This window comes from Hippocampus comes, unplaced genomic scaffold (genome assembly GCF_001891065.2).
Source record: "Hippocampus comes isolate QL1 unplaced genomic scaffold, H_comes_QL1_v1.1 scaffold123, whole genome shotgun sequence".
Classification (NCBI taxonomy): Eukaryota; Metazoa; Chordata; class Actinopteri; order Syngnathiformes; family Syngnathidae; genus Hippocampus; species Hippocampus comes.
The window spans coordinates 766,177-783,694 of record NW_017804997.1 but is presented as its reverse complement, the minus strand read 5'-3'; the positions used below and the strand labels follow the sequence as shown (position 1 = coordinate 783,694).

Genomic DNA, 17,518 nt, shown 5'->3' with positions numbered 1-17,518 from the left:
CATTCATCTGTGCTTATTGCAGTGTTTATCTTGCAATAAACGCCTTTTTTGTATGGTTTATGTTATTTAGTAGGAAAGCATTGTTTAGATATTTGAGGTATCACAAATGCAAAGAAAATGGCATCAGAGTGAAAGTTTTGCTTTTTCTGAAATTTTTGAGGTAAACGATTATTTTCAATAAACGCACCAATGTTCAACTGCTAAAGAATGGTAAAAGGTAGAAATGTATTTTTTTCCCTGATGAAAGAAGAAGGTTAAAGCTTTCTTTTGGTATGCTTATGTAGAACACAATTTTCTGTTGGTCTTCAATAAGGTGTCAAAATGGTCAAAAATGGCTGGCGACGGCTCTCCCAGTTTGAGAAAAACGGCTGCCATTGAGTTAAGGGGTTATGATTACCATAGCAGGCGACACAGTGGTAGACTGGTTAGCACGTCGGCTTAACAGTGCAAAAGTGCAGTGTTCGATTCGAGTTCACTGCCACCATGCAGGGTTCGCATCGCAAATTTAAGCTCGCAAGTCATCAGCTGAATATGAGCTTGGATCTCGAAAAACTCACAAGCTGCTCCTGTATTTTAAGGAACAGAAATGGTAATTCTAGGCAAATAAAAATGACTAGGGATCACACTGGAAGTTTCGGTGACGCTGGACGACAATTTTCCCAAAGCTCTGCAGGCCATCTTAATATTAATAACAGTTGTAGTGAATTAAGTGGTCATGTTTGGAGTGGACACGGGCAGCGGCAGTAATTGGCTCATTGTAAAAAGTTGAATCCAGGTTAAAACGCCTGTATACCACTGTTTAGGTGGAGGAACGTGTTTATTTGGATCGTAAAGAAAAGTATTTTGTCACACGTTTGAAGTCGTTACAGGAGAAACAAAACAACTTCATGTCCATCCAGTTGCATAAGTAGCTTGAGTCTCATTGAGCTCATTGAAAAGTCATTGTAGGTTTTCTGTATAGCGTGGTCAAGAGGCCTGTACAAAACAACACGCAAGAAGAGGTTGCTGATGCTTCACATTATTCCACAGCGTGATGTCCCAACGTCAGTCTGGATTTTGTTTTTAAGGGCAAAGTTGAAAAATAGGAATCTGGGCAACTTGAAAAAAAAATGTACATGTATATACACAAAGTGCTGAACAACAAAGACGCCCTACTCACAAAACGTGAGTGGGGCATCTTTGAGGTGAAATATCAAGATGGATTTATATTGTACATTAACAACTGGTAAAGGAGGGAAAATGAGTGCTTTTTATGTTTCATTAACTTCAGTAAAAATATCACTTAGGAAGTACTGGGAAACGTTGGTGGGCTGCTCTTGGACCGAAACGCTGCTGCCGTGTTGACACGCAGAAACCTATAACACACACAAGAGTTTTCATTACATTTAGTTAATTTAGTTTAAGCGCGTCGGTCTCACAGTGCAGAGGTGCAGGGTTGGATTCCGACTACGGCCTTCATGTGTGGAGTTAGCATGATCTCCCCGTGTCTGCATAGGTTTTCTCCGGGTACTCCGGTTTCCTCCCACATTCCAAAAACACGCATGGCAGGTTAATGGAACACTCTAAATTATCCCAAGGTGTGAGTGTGAGAGCGGATGGTTGTTTGTCTATGTGTGCCGTGCGATTGGCTGGCAACCAGTTGTCCCCCGCCTAGTGCCTCAAGACAGCTGGGATAGGCTCCAGCACCCCCCCGCGACCTTTGTGAGGATAAACGGATCGGAAAATGGATGGATGGAGTTTTACTCTGCTATTCTTAATTGCCTTACCAGGTTAAATAAAGGTTTTTAAAAAAAAAGCTATTCGAGCATTCATTCCATATCCTTGCTATCCAGATGAAGGCTGATGGACCTTGAGCTGCATAGCGAGGATTTGCAATAAATGCTGACATGCCTTTTCAAAAACTTGCAGCTGGCATTCTTGAGCACTGCTTACTTGGGTTGAAGAGCCAGAGGGACGAGGTGATGGTTGTGATGCTATTATACAGGATGTTAATGGGTTGGACTCCACTTTTTTTTCTGTAGTCTCAGGTTGGGGGGCCGCCGTTGGTGCCGTCGGTCGCTTCCTGGGCACAGGTTTGCTAACGTTCGGTCGGCGGGAAGCAGCTTTGCCACGAGACGACTCTGACTGGGTAGCGCTGCTCGTTCTAGTCAGGAAGGAGAGGAAGCCTTTGGGTCTCCTATGGGGGGTAAAAAAAATTAGCATGTCTTGTTTTTATTAGGGAAAACAGCTTTAACAACTCTAAGTGAGTAATGACAATTATTGTTCTACAGTAATCCCTCGTTTATCGTGGTTAATGGGGACCAAAACCACCCGCGATAAACGTAAAAGTAGCGACCAATTAACATATACAGGTAAAATTTTTTTTTTTTAAAGTCCACAAACATTCCGTGAGAAGCTGCAAAACAACAGCAAGTCACATAGAGCAACATATACAGTACTGTACTCCATGTATATGAACAAAAAAATATTATTATTATTATTTTTTTTTTTTATGAATATGTTTGAAAAAATCCGCGATGCACCGAATCCGCGATAAACGAACCGCGAAATAGCGAGGGATCACTGTAAATCGTTTGGCCCTACTACTCGTGGTAGTTCAACATTTTTAGCTGTTATCAAACCCCCGCTAATGATAAAAATCGAAAAATCTTGAAACACTCAAGTAGTAACTTTAAACGTAAGCCTACATGAGGTCGTTGGTGCATTTCATCACCTTTGGGGAGAACTTAAAACAGCTGAAGCAGTTGTGTCTTCACTTCCTGCAGGTGGCGCTGGTAGGACTGGATGCTCCGTGACTGCATTCTGGGGGTTAAAAAAAAAAAAAAAAGACACAAATGGAAAACCGTCTTCTTAATGGCCTGTATACAAAGAGTTGGGTCTCGGGAATGCCTGCCCACCCCCTAACATAAGAATTCTTGTCACACACAATCTACTAAATATTTCAATGTCAGTGCTTCAGTGTCACCTTAGTGAGACCCATCTCCCCTGATCGAACGGCAGGTGCGGAGCGCTCCGTTCCTGCAACTGCACTGTCCGCAGGAGGGCTGCGTAGACGCAGAGGTACCGTTAGACAAACAGGGTTATCACCTCAGCGCATTAGGACTATTCTAACCTGTGTTGCACTGTTAGATCTGCCCGAGGAGGCTGATGGGAAGACTCGTCCAGCGGGACTTCCATCAGGGACAGGATGAAGAAGGGCTCATCTGGATCCGACGGAACTGACAGCGCTGAGGTGAGAGAACGAGTTTCAGACTTGGAACACCGCATCACATTGACATTCATTCAGCACATAATTATTTCTCAGCCTCAATTACTGTCGAACACAAAAGAACAAAGGCGAGTGCCACAAAACAAAAACGGGGTGGCGCCCAGTCTGTCCTTTATTCAGTGATCGTGTCATCATGAATACTGTGGGAAAATCCGGCTGGCTTTTGCATTAGACGACAGATTTAAAATGTCTCAACCTTATGACTTCATGTCAATAAACGTGGAAAATTGAAGACTTTTTCAGACTTTTCTAAGCCAAAATTTAACACCTCTCCTTAAAAGAGGATCTTGCAACATGGGCTCGCAGGACAATGTTGGAAAATATTTGTAGACTTTTCAACATTGTGTTTGGGGAGAGAGCATCCTATTTAAAAGGGAAAGTCAAGTCAAATATGTTCTTTACAATAATATTATGTGTGCCCCCCACTAGGCTTAATACGATATTCTGAAAAATATTACGTTTGTGGAATATGATTTAGAAGAAAAATGCAACCGTTTTTCTCCATTTGAAGGGCCAACCGTTTAGCCTTATGAAGCCACTTGCAGGCGACTGAGAATGACATCATAGCGCCGAAGGGCTCAGCTTGCGAAGGTCACATGACCAATCCCAGACAACAGGTGAGCCGCGATCTCATTTTCAGTCAACAGCAAGTGGTAAATCTTTGACTTGACTTCCCCTCTAAGCCTAATTATGACATTTCATTTTGTAAAAAACACATTTTAAGGGCCCGCCAATACACTGTCATAGCATCATGTGTAACATGCATCCACTTTTTTTTTTTTTAATTCTCCATTGTTGCAATGTCCATTTTAGCACAAAGTCACTGACTTACTGTCTGGAAATACTGAGAGATTTGCAGAAGTTTGGTTTGCTCCGCTGACTGACGCCGAGTCATCCTATGGACGTTAGGTGAGAAAGAAGAAAACACCAGATGACGAATCACTGCCCCTAAGTCTACACAGTGCTCCATTTCAGATTCAAATGCACATTTAGCCTCGGAAAACACTTAATAGAAAGTCGTAGTAGGTGGGAAAAGAGGTCAAACAAACTGAAATGAACCCGCTACCTGGATGGGGCGCTCAGGTTCTGGCGCCTCAATTGTGGATGCCGAGCAAGCAGCTTTAACTTGCTCTTTGGCACCCTCTACTGGCGTCAGCAGGACAGTCGTTTGCCCTCGAGGAGCAGAGGTGGCTTCAGGGCAAGAACCAGATTTTGTGATATCGATGAACAATGCTGTACTCTGTGATGTTAAGTTTGCCCGACGGAGAGTGTCAAACCTGATCCCGTTTTGACCGCCACTTGTCGGGACTGCCGAGCTCCACGTCCAACATTGGGCTGGGGTTTGACAGGCCTGCTTCGTTTCATTGTGGAGGTTGGGGTCAACAAAGTATCCTCGGTGCTTTCAGTATAAAGAAAGACTTTCCATGAGCATGCAAACTAAAAAAAAAAAAAAATCTATCCACATGCACAATTTGAGTAAAATGAGTTTCATTCTAGAGTCAACACTTAAAAAATGTGTTGTTTTCGGCCAGATTACAGTATTTATACATTTTTGGACAAGAGATTAATTTCATGTACTACAGTTTTCAAAAGAGGCTTACTGAGCTTCACTGCAGCAAATGAAATGATACAATTTTGAGTTTAAGAATTGGCTGATTAATAAAATGCTACAACAAATGCAATTTCACTGTGTATTTTTATGTACCTTTACTAGAAGCACCAACACCATAACAAGAGTAACACAAAGGGAACAATGCTTGACTATGCAAAAGAAACCACAGAACAAATATAAAATGCATGGATGATATGAGCAACACAAAAATTAGGATATTTTATCGATATAACAATAAATGTGAAGCCACTTTTTTTTTTTTTGAAAAATATACTGGCAGCATTCTTCTGAAATTAGCCAAGCTAGCAAGGCACCGTCCATGAGTAACTGACCATAATGCCAACTCAAGAGCCGCTCGCCACATATTGTGCAAAGCGGGCTGTGTGCATGGCAATCATTTGGCCATACAAACCCAATTCTAATGAAATTGAGACGTGTTTAACTTCAATTTTTTAAAAATGCAATTATTTGCTAATCATATTCAGCCTATATTTAATTCAAAACACTACAAAACCCAGATATTTAACCACTGTGATTCATCACCTTTTCTTCTAACATTCAATAAACATTTGGGACCTGAGGACATTTAATTGTCTCAGCATTGTTAGGTGGAATTCTTTCCCATTCTTGATTGATATAGAGTATTAGCTGTTCATTGTTATTGTATGTTATGCTTCACAACATGCCACACATTTTCGATTGGGGAGACAGGTGTGGACTGCGGGCAGGCCAGTCTAGTACCCGCAGTCTTTTACAACAAAACCACGCTATTGTAACACCCGCTGAATGTGGTGTGGCATTGTCTTGCTGAAATAAGCAGTACGTCCATGAAAAAGACGTTTCTGCTTGGATGGCAGCCGATGTTTCTACAAAACCGGCATCGAACATTCAGCATTAATGTTGCCTTCACATATAACAGAGAGAACGGTGCTCGCTTATCAAAATAAAATATTGTTGAGCCTAGAACAATAAATAACGTTTTTTTTAATTCTTTCAACAACGTGGCTTGCCGCAGCCTGGTGGCTGGGGACCACTGATATACAGTATTAGAAAATATTAAGCTCACCTTTTGGGGGTTTCAGCCTTGGCTTCAGTGGTTCCAGAACTTTCCCGGAATGAATCCGGCGGTGTGATGTTTAAGGAGGGGCCGTCAGTTGTGGAATTCAAAGAAATACCAGTCGCCATCACCCTTTCCAGATGGAGAGCAACACTGCTGGCTGTTTTCTCACCCACTGCTGGAGTTTCACTGCTCTGACCTTCAATAATGGACAACTGGGACGTTTCCGTGGAGCCAAACTCACTGCTTGCACACTGTGGACTCGCTAAACTTGCTGACATTGACTGACAGTCCGATGTTACAATGGACGGTTTGCCCAGTCCATCCCTTGACTGCGACGTTGACTGTGTTGCTCTAGCGGGTGACCTCAAGTTAGGTTTGACCTTGGGGAGGCGTCGGCGTCTTTGAATTGCTTCTCGAGTGTGGTTCGATGCCTCGGAGTATTCCCGATTTGTAACGTCAGGTGAAGATGTTCTCGCACCTGAAGGAACATTTTGACAAGTCTCAGAAGTTGATTGTGATGCTGCCTCATGATCACGACTGCTTTCAACTACGTTGCCATCTGTGGAGTTTGTGTCTCTGGCAGCAGGTCCAAGACCTGTCCCCATCTCCTCACTAGAAGCGATTTGCTCTGAAGGTCTCAGAGTGGATCTTAAGTCGGTGACTGGTATCACAGTTGAAGCAGAACTGACACTTTGACTTGGTTTTTGGATGGAGAAGGAGCAAGTCGGCTGTGATTTCACTTCAGCTGTTGTTTTGCAGGTGGATTCAAGATCTGAGAATGTGCTACTTTCTTTTGTGGTTTGAGATTTAGACAGTGAGCTTCTTGATATCTGCAAAAGGTTAGGTTTGACTTTTGGGAATCGACTCCCCCTGGAAACAATTTGAGTCGAGTTCTGACCTTTGGGTAACTCTTGCAAGGTACTGCCATGATCTCCATCTTTTTGGTCCAAGGGTTTATTTAACTCTTTGGCCTGTGGTTCTGTGACTGCTGCATCAGATGTTGCCTCATTATTACGACCACTTTCAACTGTTTCAAAATCTGTGGGCTTTGTGTTTCCAGGGGTACAACCTGGCTTTTTCTGCTCACTAGGAGTCAGTTCCTCTGAAAGTACCTCACCGGTATCACTCACGACTGCAGTCACGGTCGAAGCAGAAGTGCTGATTTGACCAGTTGGCTGTGGACGTACCTCAGTTGGTCTTTTGCAAGGCGATTCAAGATTTAGAGACGGGCTCATTTCCTCTGCAGTTTGACGTTTACCCTGTGCATTCCTTGAACTCTGGAGAAGGTTTGGTTTGACCTTTGGGAATCGACTCCTTCTCGTCTGCAGAGCAAAATTAACCTCACTCACTTTCGGACGTTCAAATAGATCCTTGTCGTAATCTCCAGATTCTTGCTCCAAAGCGTTCTTTGACTCTTCAGTCTCTAGTTCTGTGAATTCTGCAGTATCATTAGTATGACCAGCATCTGTGGACTTTGTTTCTCCCATAGCAAGTCCATCACCTAACGTCTTATCCTCTCCAGAGGTCAGTTCTTCTAAAGGTGTCATGACTGAGATTACGTTCATGCTTGAAGTCGCATTCGTGCTGGCGCTCTGAGTGCTTGTGCCAGGAGAGAGGGGACAAGCTGGCTGTGGTTCTTTTGATTCTTCCCGCATGGCAGTGTGAAATTCTCCGCCTTCCTGCACCAAGTGTGTCTTTGACACTTCGGCTTCGGGTTGAGGAGCTGCCTTGGTATTATGACCTCTTTCAACCGCATCAGCATCTGTGGATGTTGTGTCACCTGCTGCATGTCCAACACTTACCACTTTCTCCTCATTAGAAGTCAGTTCATTGGACTGTATCATACGGTCGCTTAAATTCATAATTGGTGTCACAGTTGAAGCAGAACTTGTGCTGTGACCTGGTGTCTCTAAAGAAGCTGGCTGCGGTTCTGCTGCTGCTGTTGTTTTCAAGGTTAATTCCAGATTTGACAACAGGCTTGTCTCTTCTGCGGTCTGAGGTATACACCGTGCACGTCTTGATATTTGTGAAAGGTTTGGTTTTGGTTTGACCTTTGGCAATCGACACCTGGTCTCTTGAGAGTCACTCAGTTTCTGACATTTAAGTATATCATGCCTGGTAGCGTCATGATCCCCACTTCCTTGTGGCAAAAGTGCGTTTGACTTATCAGTTTGTGGTTCTGTGACTGCAACATATGATGTAGCCACGTAATTATGACCGCTTTCAGCATTTGTAAACTTGGCTTCGGTGGCGGCCGATTCAAAGTCACAAGTGTGCCTTTTTGATGCCTGATCAAACTCTCCTTCCATAGGGATTGTTTCTTGAGAAAGGATGGGCGCAGAACTGCAGCACTCCATGGGAGACTCCACCGGTGAAACGTCTGGTTGAAATTTGGAATGGGCAGTCCTTGAGGCAGTGGTAAGGTTAGGTTTTGGTTTCACCTTGGATGAGGAACCTCTGCTCGTCGGTGGGCTTGAATGCACAGGAGGACTCGAGTCAGGACCTGAAACAGTTCTCTGAAGTGAAGGTGCTGATGTGGGAGCTTCAATCGTCTCTGTGACTCTGTGGTCTGTTGACGTAAACGGGATTTGGCTGGAACTGTTTTCCTTGATGAATTCGGCTATCTCTTCCTCCAGGAATGTGTTGGTCTCAGTCACACTCTCCGAGTCTGTCTCTGCAATTAGACACAATTTGATTGTGACGCTGGACCGCTTGCAGCAGTACTAGCACAGTGAAGTATGTCTACCTGTTCTCTGATCAGGCATGGTCTCCGACTGAGAGAGTTGAGACATGTTGCCAATGGCCAGCAATGTCTGAGCAGCCTCGTTGTAGCTCTCCACCTCGGACACTGAGAAACAACTTCACGTTTAATTTCAAGGTTTGCTTTGGAACACTGTGAAAAAAAACAACTCAACATACCTTCGGTGTGCTCAGTAGACAGTAAGTCAATAACATCCTGAAAGACAAGGGACATTTTATCAGGGTTTGTCAAACTTCACATCTACTTCTTTGTGTCACACTTAAGATGACCACAGTGAAAACTGGGGGGAAAAAAATAAAGACAGATGGATGATGGCAATGTTGAGAGTGAAAGAAATCAAGTAAGAAAATTGTGCTCCTTTTTTATTTTTGTTGATACACTAAGCTGGAGACACTTACGACTAGGAGGTCCAACTGATGCACACACGCTTCGGGTACCCCCGTCTCACTTTTGTCCCCCACACAGAGGGAATCGGGGCAAAGTGTATCTTGGGAAATGTCCAACACAGTAGACATATTTCCCAAGATATCAAGCTACATGGGACAGGAGAAAGAAAGGGTGGGGAGTGAATTATGGAAAGCATGCAAAAACAAATGCAAATGATGTAATGATGTAAAAACTGATTTGTGACCAAAAGAGTTTGGCACCTCCTCCATTGTCTCATCCACCTGCGGGATGACAATCGAGGGAGAGCGCAGGCAGGCGGGCACAAAAACTCCGTCATCCCTCTGCTGGACCTGCTCCTCCTCATCCTCGCTGGATTCAGACTGCGATGCTCGCAGGGTAATAAGTTTGGACTTTTTGGACGCTGGGGCAGCGGAAGGTGCTGTGGTCGATCTGTTCCTCTTGGAGGTGCACTTGCGCTCAGATTTATTGGTGGGGCCCTCTTCCTTGGCAGGGTAATTTAAGACGCTGCGAGGCTTGGGGACTCTCCCATACCTGCGAAAAAGGTGTACCTTGGCATAAGAACAAGCAAGGATGCGGCTTTCCAAAATGCCCACAAACATGCAACTTCCTAGTGTGCGGCCTCTGAATTGGGACACAGCTTGAAAAGTGTACCTCGTGGGTTTTGGCGGTTTGGCAAAGAAATCTTCATCACCAGAAGAAAGACCACCTTCACTACCATCGTCACCGTCACCATTCTCCTCCTCACTGACTCCTCTAGGTGGCGTTGTCGCTTTGTTCATCTGCAAAAAGTTTAGCAGCAACTTCAGAAAAGCAAAATCTGGAGGAAGATGGTTGAAAGGGTATTCAGTCCGGTTCTGGTAGTGTCACCTGCTCTTTCGAGGCTTCACTCGCCGCACTGACATCCTCTGGAGCAGATGCATTGTCTTCAGCCTTCGCGGTGGTTGAACCAGGTGGAAGCTTCTTACTCCACTTTCGACCCAGGGGCAGGACTGGTTTGGCCGCTGTGCCTCGTGAGAGTTTGGCGGGGTTAATTGATGTGCGCTCGGATGATTTGTCCGTCTCCGTACTTTCGCACCTGGTCGTTTTGGAGAAGATATTCCATTGGAGATGTTAGATTCAATCGAACATTTCATGTTTCCCTTTGGTTCTGTTTACCTCACGTTTTCTCAACTACTCTGCGACTACTCAGTTAGTCTTTTGTCACCCGGAAGTTTTGGTACATGTGATGTCAGATTCAAATGTCTTAAGTTTCCTTACACTTCTGAATTGGGTTGATCCTGAGGAAGGGGTGCGCTTGTGGCTTCAGGTGTGCAAGTATCATCTGAGGAGACAATCAAGCAAGCAATCAAACAAAACGTGTGGCTCAACGGAAATGCACGTGCGCTGACAGACCTTCTTCACCGCTCTTTTCACCCGCTTTGCTTTTTGTCTTCTTTAGTGTCGCAGCAGAGTCGTTCTCCGCGCTCTGGCCTTTGCGTTTCTTCCTGGCCTTTGAGAAGGAGCCTCTTCCATCCTTGCAGATATTGTCATTCTCTTTCTCGCCGTCCTCCGTGTCCGAGCTTGAGAAGCCATCAATCTCGTCCTCTTCTTCTTCTTGCCCCTCCTCGCTGTCGAAGAGCTCGTCCACAAATTCTTTACCTGTCGGGGAGAACCAAAAGTCCAAGTGTTGAAAGCCAACATGGATCATTTACGATGCAATGCAGACGCATCATATAATTAACTGTAAGGCAATCAGTCATTACGTCTGCTGTATTGCAGATTTTTAAGCAAGCTTTTATGATGGGATTTTACAGAATAAAGTCAAGTCTGAATTTAGAGAATCACGCCTTCAGTGTAGTACCACATTGTGTGGCAACAGGGCTGGAGTATATCGGAAGAAATGAAGCTCAACCAAGAGCAAAAAAATTGGCAGAGAAGGCCCGCAACTTGGCTCGAGGTATAGCCACAGTTTCCACCTAGCGGAGTGAATATACAATATGTCTTTCATGTCTTGTATGTGTCTCTGCTCTGTGCATGTTGAAGTAGTCATTTAAACTTTTACAACCACAATAACAAATATGCTCATTTCATTTTGCCCATCTGTGGCATTTCACATTATCTGTTAGCATTAAGTTAGCGAAACTTCAAGACGAGATTTTAATGGTTTGGTCCATCCATTTTGTGTTGAATTGTTTCAGTCACTTTGGCCTTATTCAGAGGACTGCGTGAGCCAACGAGTCTTCTTTTCGTTTCATTAAAGCAATGTTGTACGATGGTCACCAGTTTCTTGTGAGTGAAAACAGGAGCAAAGGAATTTAAATAAGAATAAGAAAACCTTTATTCGTCTCACAAACCGTGTGTTTTGAATTGTTTCAAGGTGTTTAAAGCATATAAAAAGGGGATAAATGCTAAAATAGATATAGTGGGTCTGAAAAGTATCCCCACCTGAAGAGCAGAATGTAAATTGAGATACAAGTGCGTACGGGTACATAAGAAAAATCTTGCAAATTAATCATCTAAATCACAGAAGGGACACATGACTGTGTTTAATTATTGCCTTCGCCCGGCGTCTTCATTGTGAGCTGTTTGCCACGAGAAATGATGGCAAAACAAGGCGACGCTAATAAGGAGTAATTGCAGACAAAATGCGTATTCATTGCTGGCTGTCATACGTGAAGTGCCCTCTGATGCATCTCAACTACCTCAGAGTAAATCACTCAGCACAGTGTAAACACTGGCACACACTCACACACACACACACACACACACACACACACACACACACACACACACACACACACACACACAAAATAAATCCACATTGCTCTTTAAGTAACCCCAGAAATAATCACAACGTTGCTCTCCTTGACAGACCCGTATCTCGGCTCGAGTTCTGTTGTGAAAAAGCTGGCCAATCATGGAGAAGTCTGTTCCCACCATGCTGATCGCCAGGAAGAACATGTCTGTCTCTGCAAGAATAAGGAGACATGGAAAAGCAAGATATGAGATGCATCAATTTTTGGCTTGGCAAGACAGTGTGGTGTTGTCCGAACCTTCCCTGGTCCAGGGCTTGCAGTAGGTGGATGCCCTAAAACTGGAGTAAGTGGTGGTGGAGCCGCGCTCAAAGATGGGGTCTCTGTCCTCGGCTGGGTTCGGTCCTTTGGCTCGCTGGACCTCCACGGTCAAGCTGAGACACACAAGCACTCACAATTTACTGTACAGTGAATCCCATTTATCGTGGTGGAGATGAGCCAGATTCATCAGCAATAGATGAAAATCCACAATAGACCATGTTTAAAAAAAACAACAACAACAAAAAACCTCCCAATAGTAGTTCACTATAAAGCTGACGTGACACAAAAGAGAAATAAACATTGTATATTAAACATTAACTGTCCAACCAAATCCTGTAACTCCATGTCACAAGACTCAGCGAGCAGAGGGATAACTAAACGCCAAGGGACAAAAACTAAATTAGCACTGCACACTGAAGGGATGCAACTCTAAATTTGGTCTGGCACAAAAAAAAAAATCCTTTTAACAATCCAAAATGTAGCAGTAGGGTTAACTGTTACTTTGATACGTTAGCCTTTTGCTGGTCAATTTCAGTTTGCCGGTTGAGTACTTTTGTTAGTGCCCCTACCTCTCCTCGTCCAGGATCAGTGTGCCATCTTCGGCCACTTTGACCCGGGGCACCATCAGCGCCTCATCTTCATCGTCGTCCTCCTCTGCCGCCGCCGCCACCGCCTCCTCCTGTTCCTGTTCCTCCTCCGCCTGGCTCCCCGCTGCCGGGACAACTTCTGACTTCAGTTTCTGCACTATCTCTGGCAATCTTGAACAGCGGCAAAGTAGAAGAGCAGTTTAAAACTTGCACAGCCTTGAGTTTAAACTCGGACGGACTCAACTGTGACCTCACTTTTCTCTCCTTGGGGAAAATGGAACGACAGTCTCGTTCTCCGGAGTGCTGCCATCTTCTACACTGGACCTGTGATAAAGCAGTTGCAGGTCAGAGAAAGGAGTAAAAGGGGTGATGCGGTAGGATCGCTTCAATGGGCGTGGTCCACTCACGACATAGGGTTGGACAACGGCAGGTAGCGGATGAGGTCCCTCATGGTCATTTTGGAGGGATCCAAATTGAACTCCATGTCATGCTTCCTCTTTGCTCTCTTGGCATTCTGCAACACGACATAATTAAAGCCCCTCTTGAACTTTTGAGCAGTGATTCGCAACCACTGTGCCTTGACAGATGATCAGGTGTGCCCTGGGAATTGATCGAATTTCACATAATTGGTCCAACTATTCGTTGCTTTGATTTTTTTACATTGTACAATGTGCTCTAAAACAGCCATTCTAGCGAATTATACCAAGAGACGATTCATTTTTCGGGTGACGGGATAGCTCGCTAGATAACTACATGTCGCAATTGTACCCAATAACTCACATAGGTGCAGTTCTTATGTAGTGGGAGAGGATCGACTCCAGTCGGATGCCGACGTGTGCAACAACAAGACACAAGAATTCCAAAGACTAACCTTTTCTTTCCGCATCTCCTGTCTGAGCATGTCACGGAGCTTCTGAGCCTTTTCCATCCTCTGAATGTCAGACGGGTCGTTCAAAAGTCGACTCAGGGAAAATCGGGGAATCGACGACTTCCTGCTCTTCGATGACAGGAGAGTCTTGGCTTTCTCTGACAGTGCCGCCGCTTCTTTGTCTGGCAGGGCCACTTTGTCCGGCGCCCTGTAAGGAACTTTGATGAGACCGTCGTCCAACGGTGCCAATGTCTTCTCTGTTTTTTTGGTTCCTTTTGGAGAGTGTTCAGCGGAGACAGCAGCTGCTTGTCCTGAACCATCATAAGAGACGAGGATGGGCTCCGGCTCCGGCTCCGGCTCGGGCGACGTCGGCGACTGGGCTCCAGACGGTACTGCTTGAGTTTCAATTTGTGGCTCGAGGTTTGAATTTGTGGGGGGACTTTCAGAGCACACCTTGGCAGGGGACTTTGGCGTTCGAGGGAGAGCAGCGGGGCGACCCGGGGCCACCCTGGGCTTGACAGAGAAGCGTTTCCTCCTCTGAACAGCAGCCAAGGAGCTGCTGCCATCCCCACTTGGATCATTTCCATCACTAAGCAGGAAAGAAAAATGTCTACATTAACCAAGAAGAGATCCTTGTCTACATGAGGCTGTATGGCTTTAAAAAGCGGCGCATCATCTGGTGAGTGACATGGGTGCTAGCGAATGAGAGTGTGAGAGTTGGCTGGCTGTTAACTGGTTGAGATAAGCTGCATGTTGAGAGGTTTCGCATGAGTTACGGCCATTGGCAGCTCGTGTACTCATTTCATGTTTAATTTCTGAGTGTTTATTCAATGAGGTGATCAAAACTACACCAATGGATGCGAGGGTATTACAATACTGTCTCGTTAGCCATGGAAGGCTATGTTAAATTAGCTAACAAGCTAGCAAGACACCTCACCTTTTACAATTTCGCTCAACGTTGCCTGAAACCATGACTAATTATTGACTTCTAAAGGGTTGAGTCACGCATTTCCTCCTTATTAGATAAACAAACTACTCACCTAACGGCGGTACTTTTAGCCACAGGCGCATCAACCAGCTTGCTGTCAGTCACCACGGAGGCTGCCACGCTCTCGTCGACGTCTTTCGTCGTCTCTTTTGCCTCCTGACTTGCCGGTACAGCATCCTGTGATGAAGATGCCGTCCTCCCGGCCCCACCCACGTTCGGACGAACGCTGAACCTTGAGCGGCGAAACATCAGGACCTGAATGTGTCATAAGAAGTGTCAATTAGCTATACTGGAATATCATACACATTGAAACTAATTATTTCTCAAGACTAGAAAAACATAAACACTTTGAACTGCTTAAGATATTCATATTTGAACAGTGTCTCACAAAAGTGTGTCCACCCCTCATATTTTTGTAAATATCTTTTCATGGTTCAACACTTTACTACAATGTAGTAAATGTATAGCTTGTATCATGGTCTAAATGTACTGTCCCCTCAAAATAACTCAACACACAGCCATTTATATCCAAACCGGTGGAAACAAAAGTGAGTACACCACTAAATGAAGATGTCCATATTGGGGTGCCAAGGTATTTGACATGAAAGGGGAGCAAGGAGGGTTTGGATTTTGTGTTGTCACAATGGTCACTGCCAAGTATCAATTGCTCAGTTCCATGAAAAGATATAATAAAACATTTACACAAATGTGAGGGATGTACTCAGTTTTGTGAGATATTATGTGTTTGATAAGTGACAATTCTTGACTCAATAATTGCTGAACCTCAAAAAAACATTAATTTTTACCTTCATGTGTGGTTTACCACTCACACTCACAGATGTGACATCTGGGAAGCTGACGTTTAATATTTATTTGAGGAAATAAATGTTTACAAATATGAGATTTTAATATTAAGTGGGAAAATGCATTTGCAGAACTAAAGGCACCTCATACCAGGGTTTTTCCTTGGTCAAATTGAAGCAGAAGTGGTACCATTGTGATCCTTTGCACAGGTGTGTATACCGCGTCCCAAACTGGTTGGAAGTCAGCAAACAGGGCCAATTTATTCCCATTTGGAGTGAATCATGTGTCTCTATTAGCATTAGTTTGTATGGAAAATGATGTCTTAAAAGCTTGGAGGCAGAGATTTGCTTTAACGTATTTGTCACTGAATTATTTCATTAATCCGTTCAACTCTAAACTGGCCAGTCCCCCTACATGTTATATGCAACAAAGTATATACATTATTTGAGTTAGACTTCACTGCTGTTTTTTAAGAGTAGGGGGTGCATTTTTGACACTTTCTGAGAGCACAACTGCTGATAGTCTCGCAGCATGAACACTTAAGTTTGTTGTTTCCAGAATATTAAAAGTTGACCTGTGACGTTGCCAGCAGAGCAAAAACAGCTGACCCGTTAGCGCTTCTAAACGTACGTTTACTAATAAAACTACGCGTGTTTTTTGAAAGAAAACGCAGTGAATTTAAACAAAATCGAAATATACCAGCTGGTAATAAGTCTGGGGAAATAACAGTGGACAAAACGTCAATATGTTGTCTTTCGTAGCAAGATTACGACCCTAGTGTGTGGTGTGCGCCTTTTTCTAATGTCTTCCGTGGTTCTGTTTACGAAACCAAAAAGGTTTTATCGGTGATTCCTGATGTTTGTTCTGAACACTCACCTGCTCACCAGCGTTTCTTCAGTGAGGAGTAAAAGTACATAAATCGACGAGAAGAAGAAGCCCTGCAGGACTGCGGCAAGATATTATTCCGCCATGTTGTTTACGACGCAATATTTCATCGCCCGCGAGTGGCATTGTGGGAAGTCATGACGTCAAATGTACGTGTCGTCGTCTTCTTCTTCTTCTTCTTCGTCTTTTTCTTCTTTTTCTTCTGCTTCTCCTCCTCCTCCTCACCATCATCATTTTGAGAGATTTTTTTAATTATACCCGCTAGATCCACACCTATAATTTTAGGATTAACCTGGCTTCAGACTCACAATCCTGCTATTACGCGGGACCGGCCTGCTGTAGAAAACTGGAGTCCTTTCTGTTTTAGTCATTGTTGGCTACCCCAAGCAGTATGCATATGTATTGCAGTTTTTCTCATGGTTGTATGTGTCTTAGAGGGACCAAAGTCGAAGCATATTTATGCATGTGTTTTTGTTCAGCTTTTGATGCACCCCCATTAGTGCATCATTACTGTTTAGTTTCAGTTATGTTTTTGCTATACCTGTAGATAGCAAATGTTTTGAAAAATGAACTTTTTATTTGGCAGTTTGAATGTCAAAATAATTTGTCAAATGTTCTCTTTTTTAATTATATTTTTAGACACATACCTGTAAAGCCCGCATGTTCATTTGGGGAAAACATCATTCATTTGAGATGTTACTCTGAATAAAGCTAAAGGATTCATTTGTAAGGCGCTGGGCCCCCGCCAAGCGGTCGCGGACGGGCCCCGTCCCTGCGACGTCGCTTTTCGACCCTTCAATGTCAACTCTTCCTATCATTGTGAAGCAGAATCCACCAAGCGTTGGATATTTCACCCACTTAAAGAGAAGGTGAGCTGGGTTTGGACAGTCGTGAGACAGGTTAGTCTCGCCCTACTGATGGTGTGGTCGCGATAGCAATCCTGGTCAGTACGAGAGGAACCGCAGGTTCAGCAATTTGGTGTATGTATGTGCTTTGCTGAGGAGCCAATGGTGCGAAGCCACCATCTGCGTGATTATGACTGAACGCCTCTATCTCAGAATCCCACCTCGACGCAGGGATACCATAGCACCATGGCCCCCGCAGTTAGCTCCAAACCTTGAACCGGTTGCCAGCCAATCGCAGGGCACACATTGACAAACAACCATTTGCCCTCAGAATCACACCTAGAGACAATTAGGAGTACCCAATCAACATGTCATGCAT

General features: G+C 44.2%; 1 protein-coding gene across 1 annotated transcript; it reads right to left on the bottom strand.

The window, feature by feature from the left end:
* Positions 1-790: 790 nt before the first annotated feature.
* Positions 791-16,412, bottom strand: zgc:162472 (transcription factor TFIIIB component B'' homolog). The gene is made up of 25 exons (XM_019893695.1): positions 16,286-16,412; positions 14,658-14,860; positions 13,621-14,206; positions 13,157-13,263; positions 13,005-13,073; positions 12,732-12,920; positions 12,142-12,275; positions 11,882-12,057; positions 10,502-10,778; positions 10,367-10,430; positions 9,977-10,184; positions 9,761-9,888; positions 9,349-9,640; positions 9,100-9,234; positions 8,860-8,896; positions 8,687-8,788; positions 5,947-8,614; positions 4,546-4,667; positions 4,335-4,459; positions 4,101-4,164; positions 3,113-3,227; positions 2,966-3,044; positions 2,714-2,802; positions 1,933-2,176; positions 791-1,355 (listed from the first exon to the last, which is right to left on the bottom strand). Exons 2-25 carry the CDS (start codon positions 14,852-14,854, stop codon positions 1,251-1,253), a joined length of 6,312 nt encoding a protein of 2,103 aa, XP_019749254.1. The 5' UTR covers positions 14,855-14,860; positions 16,286-16,412; the 3' UTR covers positions 791-1,250.
* Between the last annotated feature and the right edge of the window lie 1,106 nt (positions 16,413-17,518).

Bases quoted from the DNA above. Each gene is read 5' to 3' on its own strand.
- zgc:162472 (XM_019893695.1), bottom strand. From the start codon at position 14,854: ATGTTTCGCCGCTCAAGGTTCAGCGTTCGTCCGAACGTGGGTGGGGCC. The intron at 4,165-4,334 runs GTAGCGGGTTCA...TAACGTCCATAG, and splicing joins AACCTGAGCGCCCCATCCAG to GATGACTCGGCGTCAGTCAG. The intron at 1,356-1,932 runs GTAAGCAGTGCT...TGTGTGTTATAG, and splicing joins CCTCTGGCTCTTCAACCCAA to GTTTCTGCGTGTCAACACGG.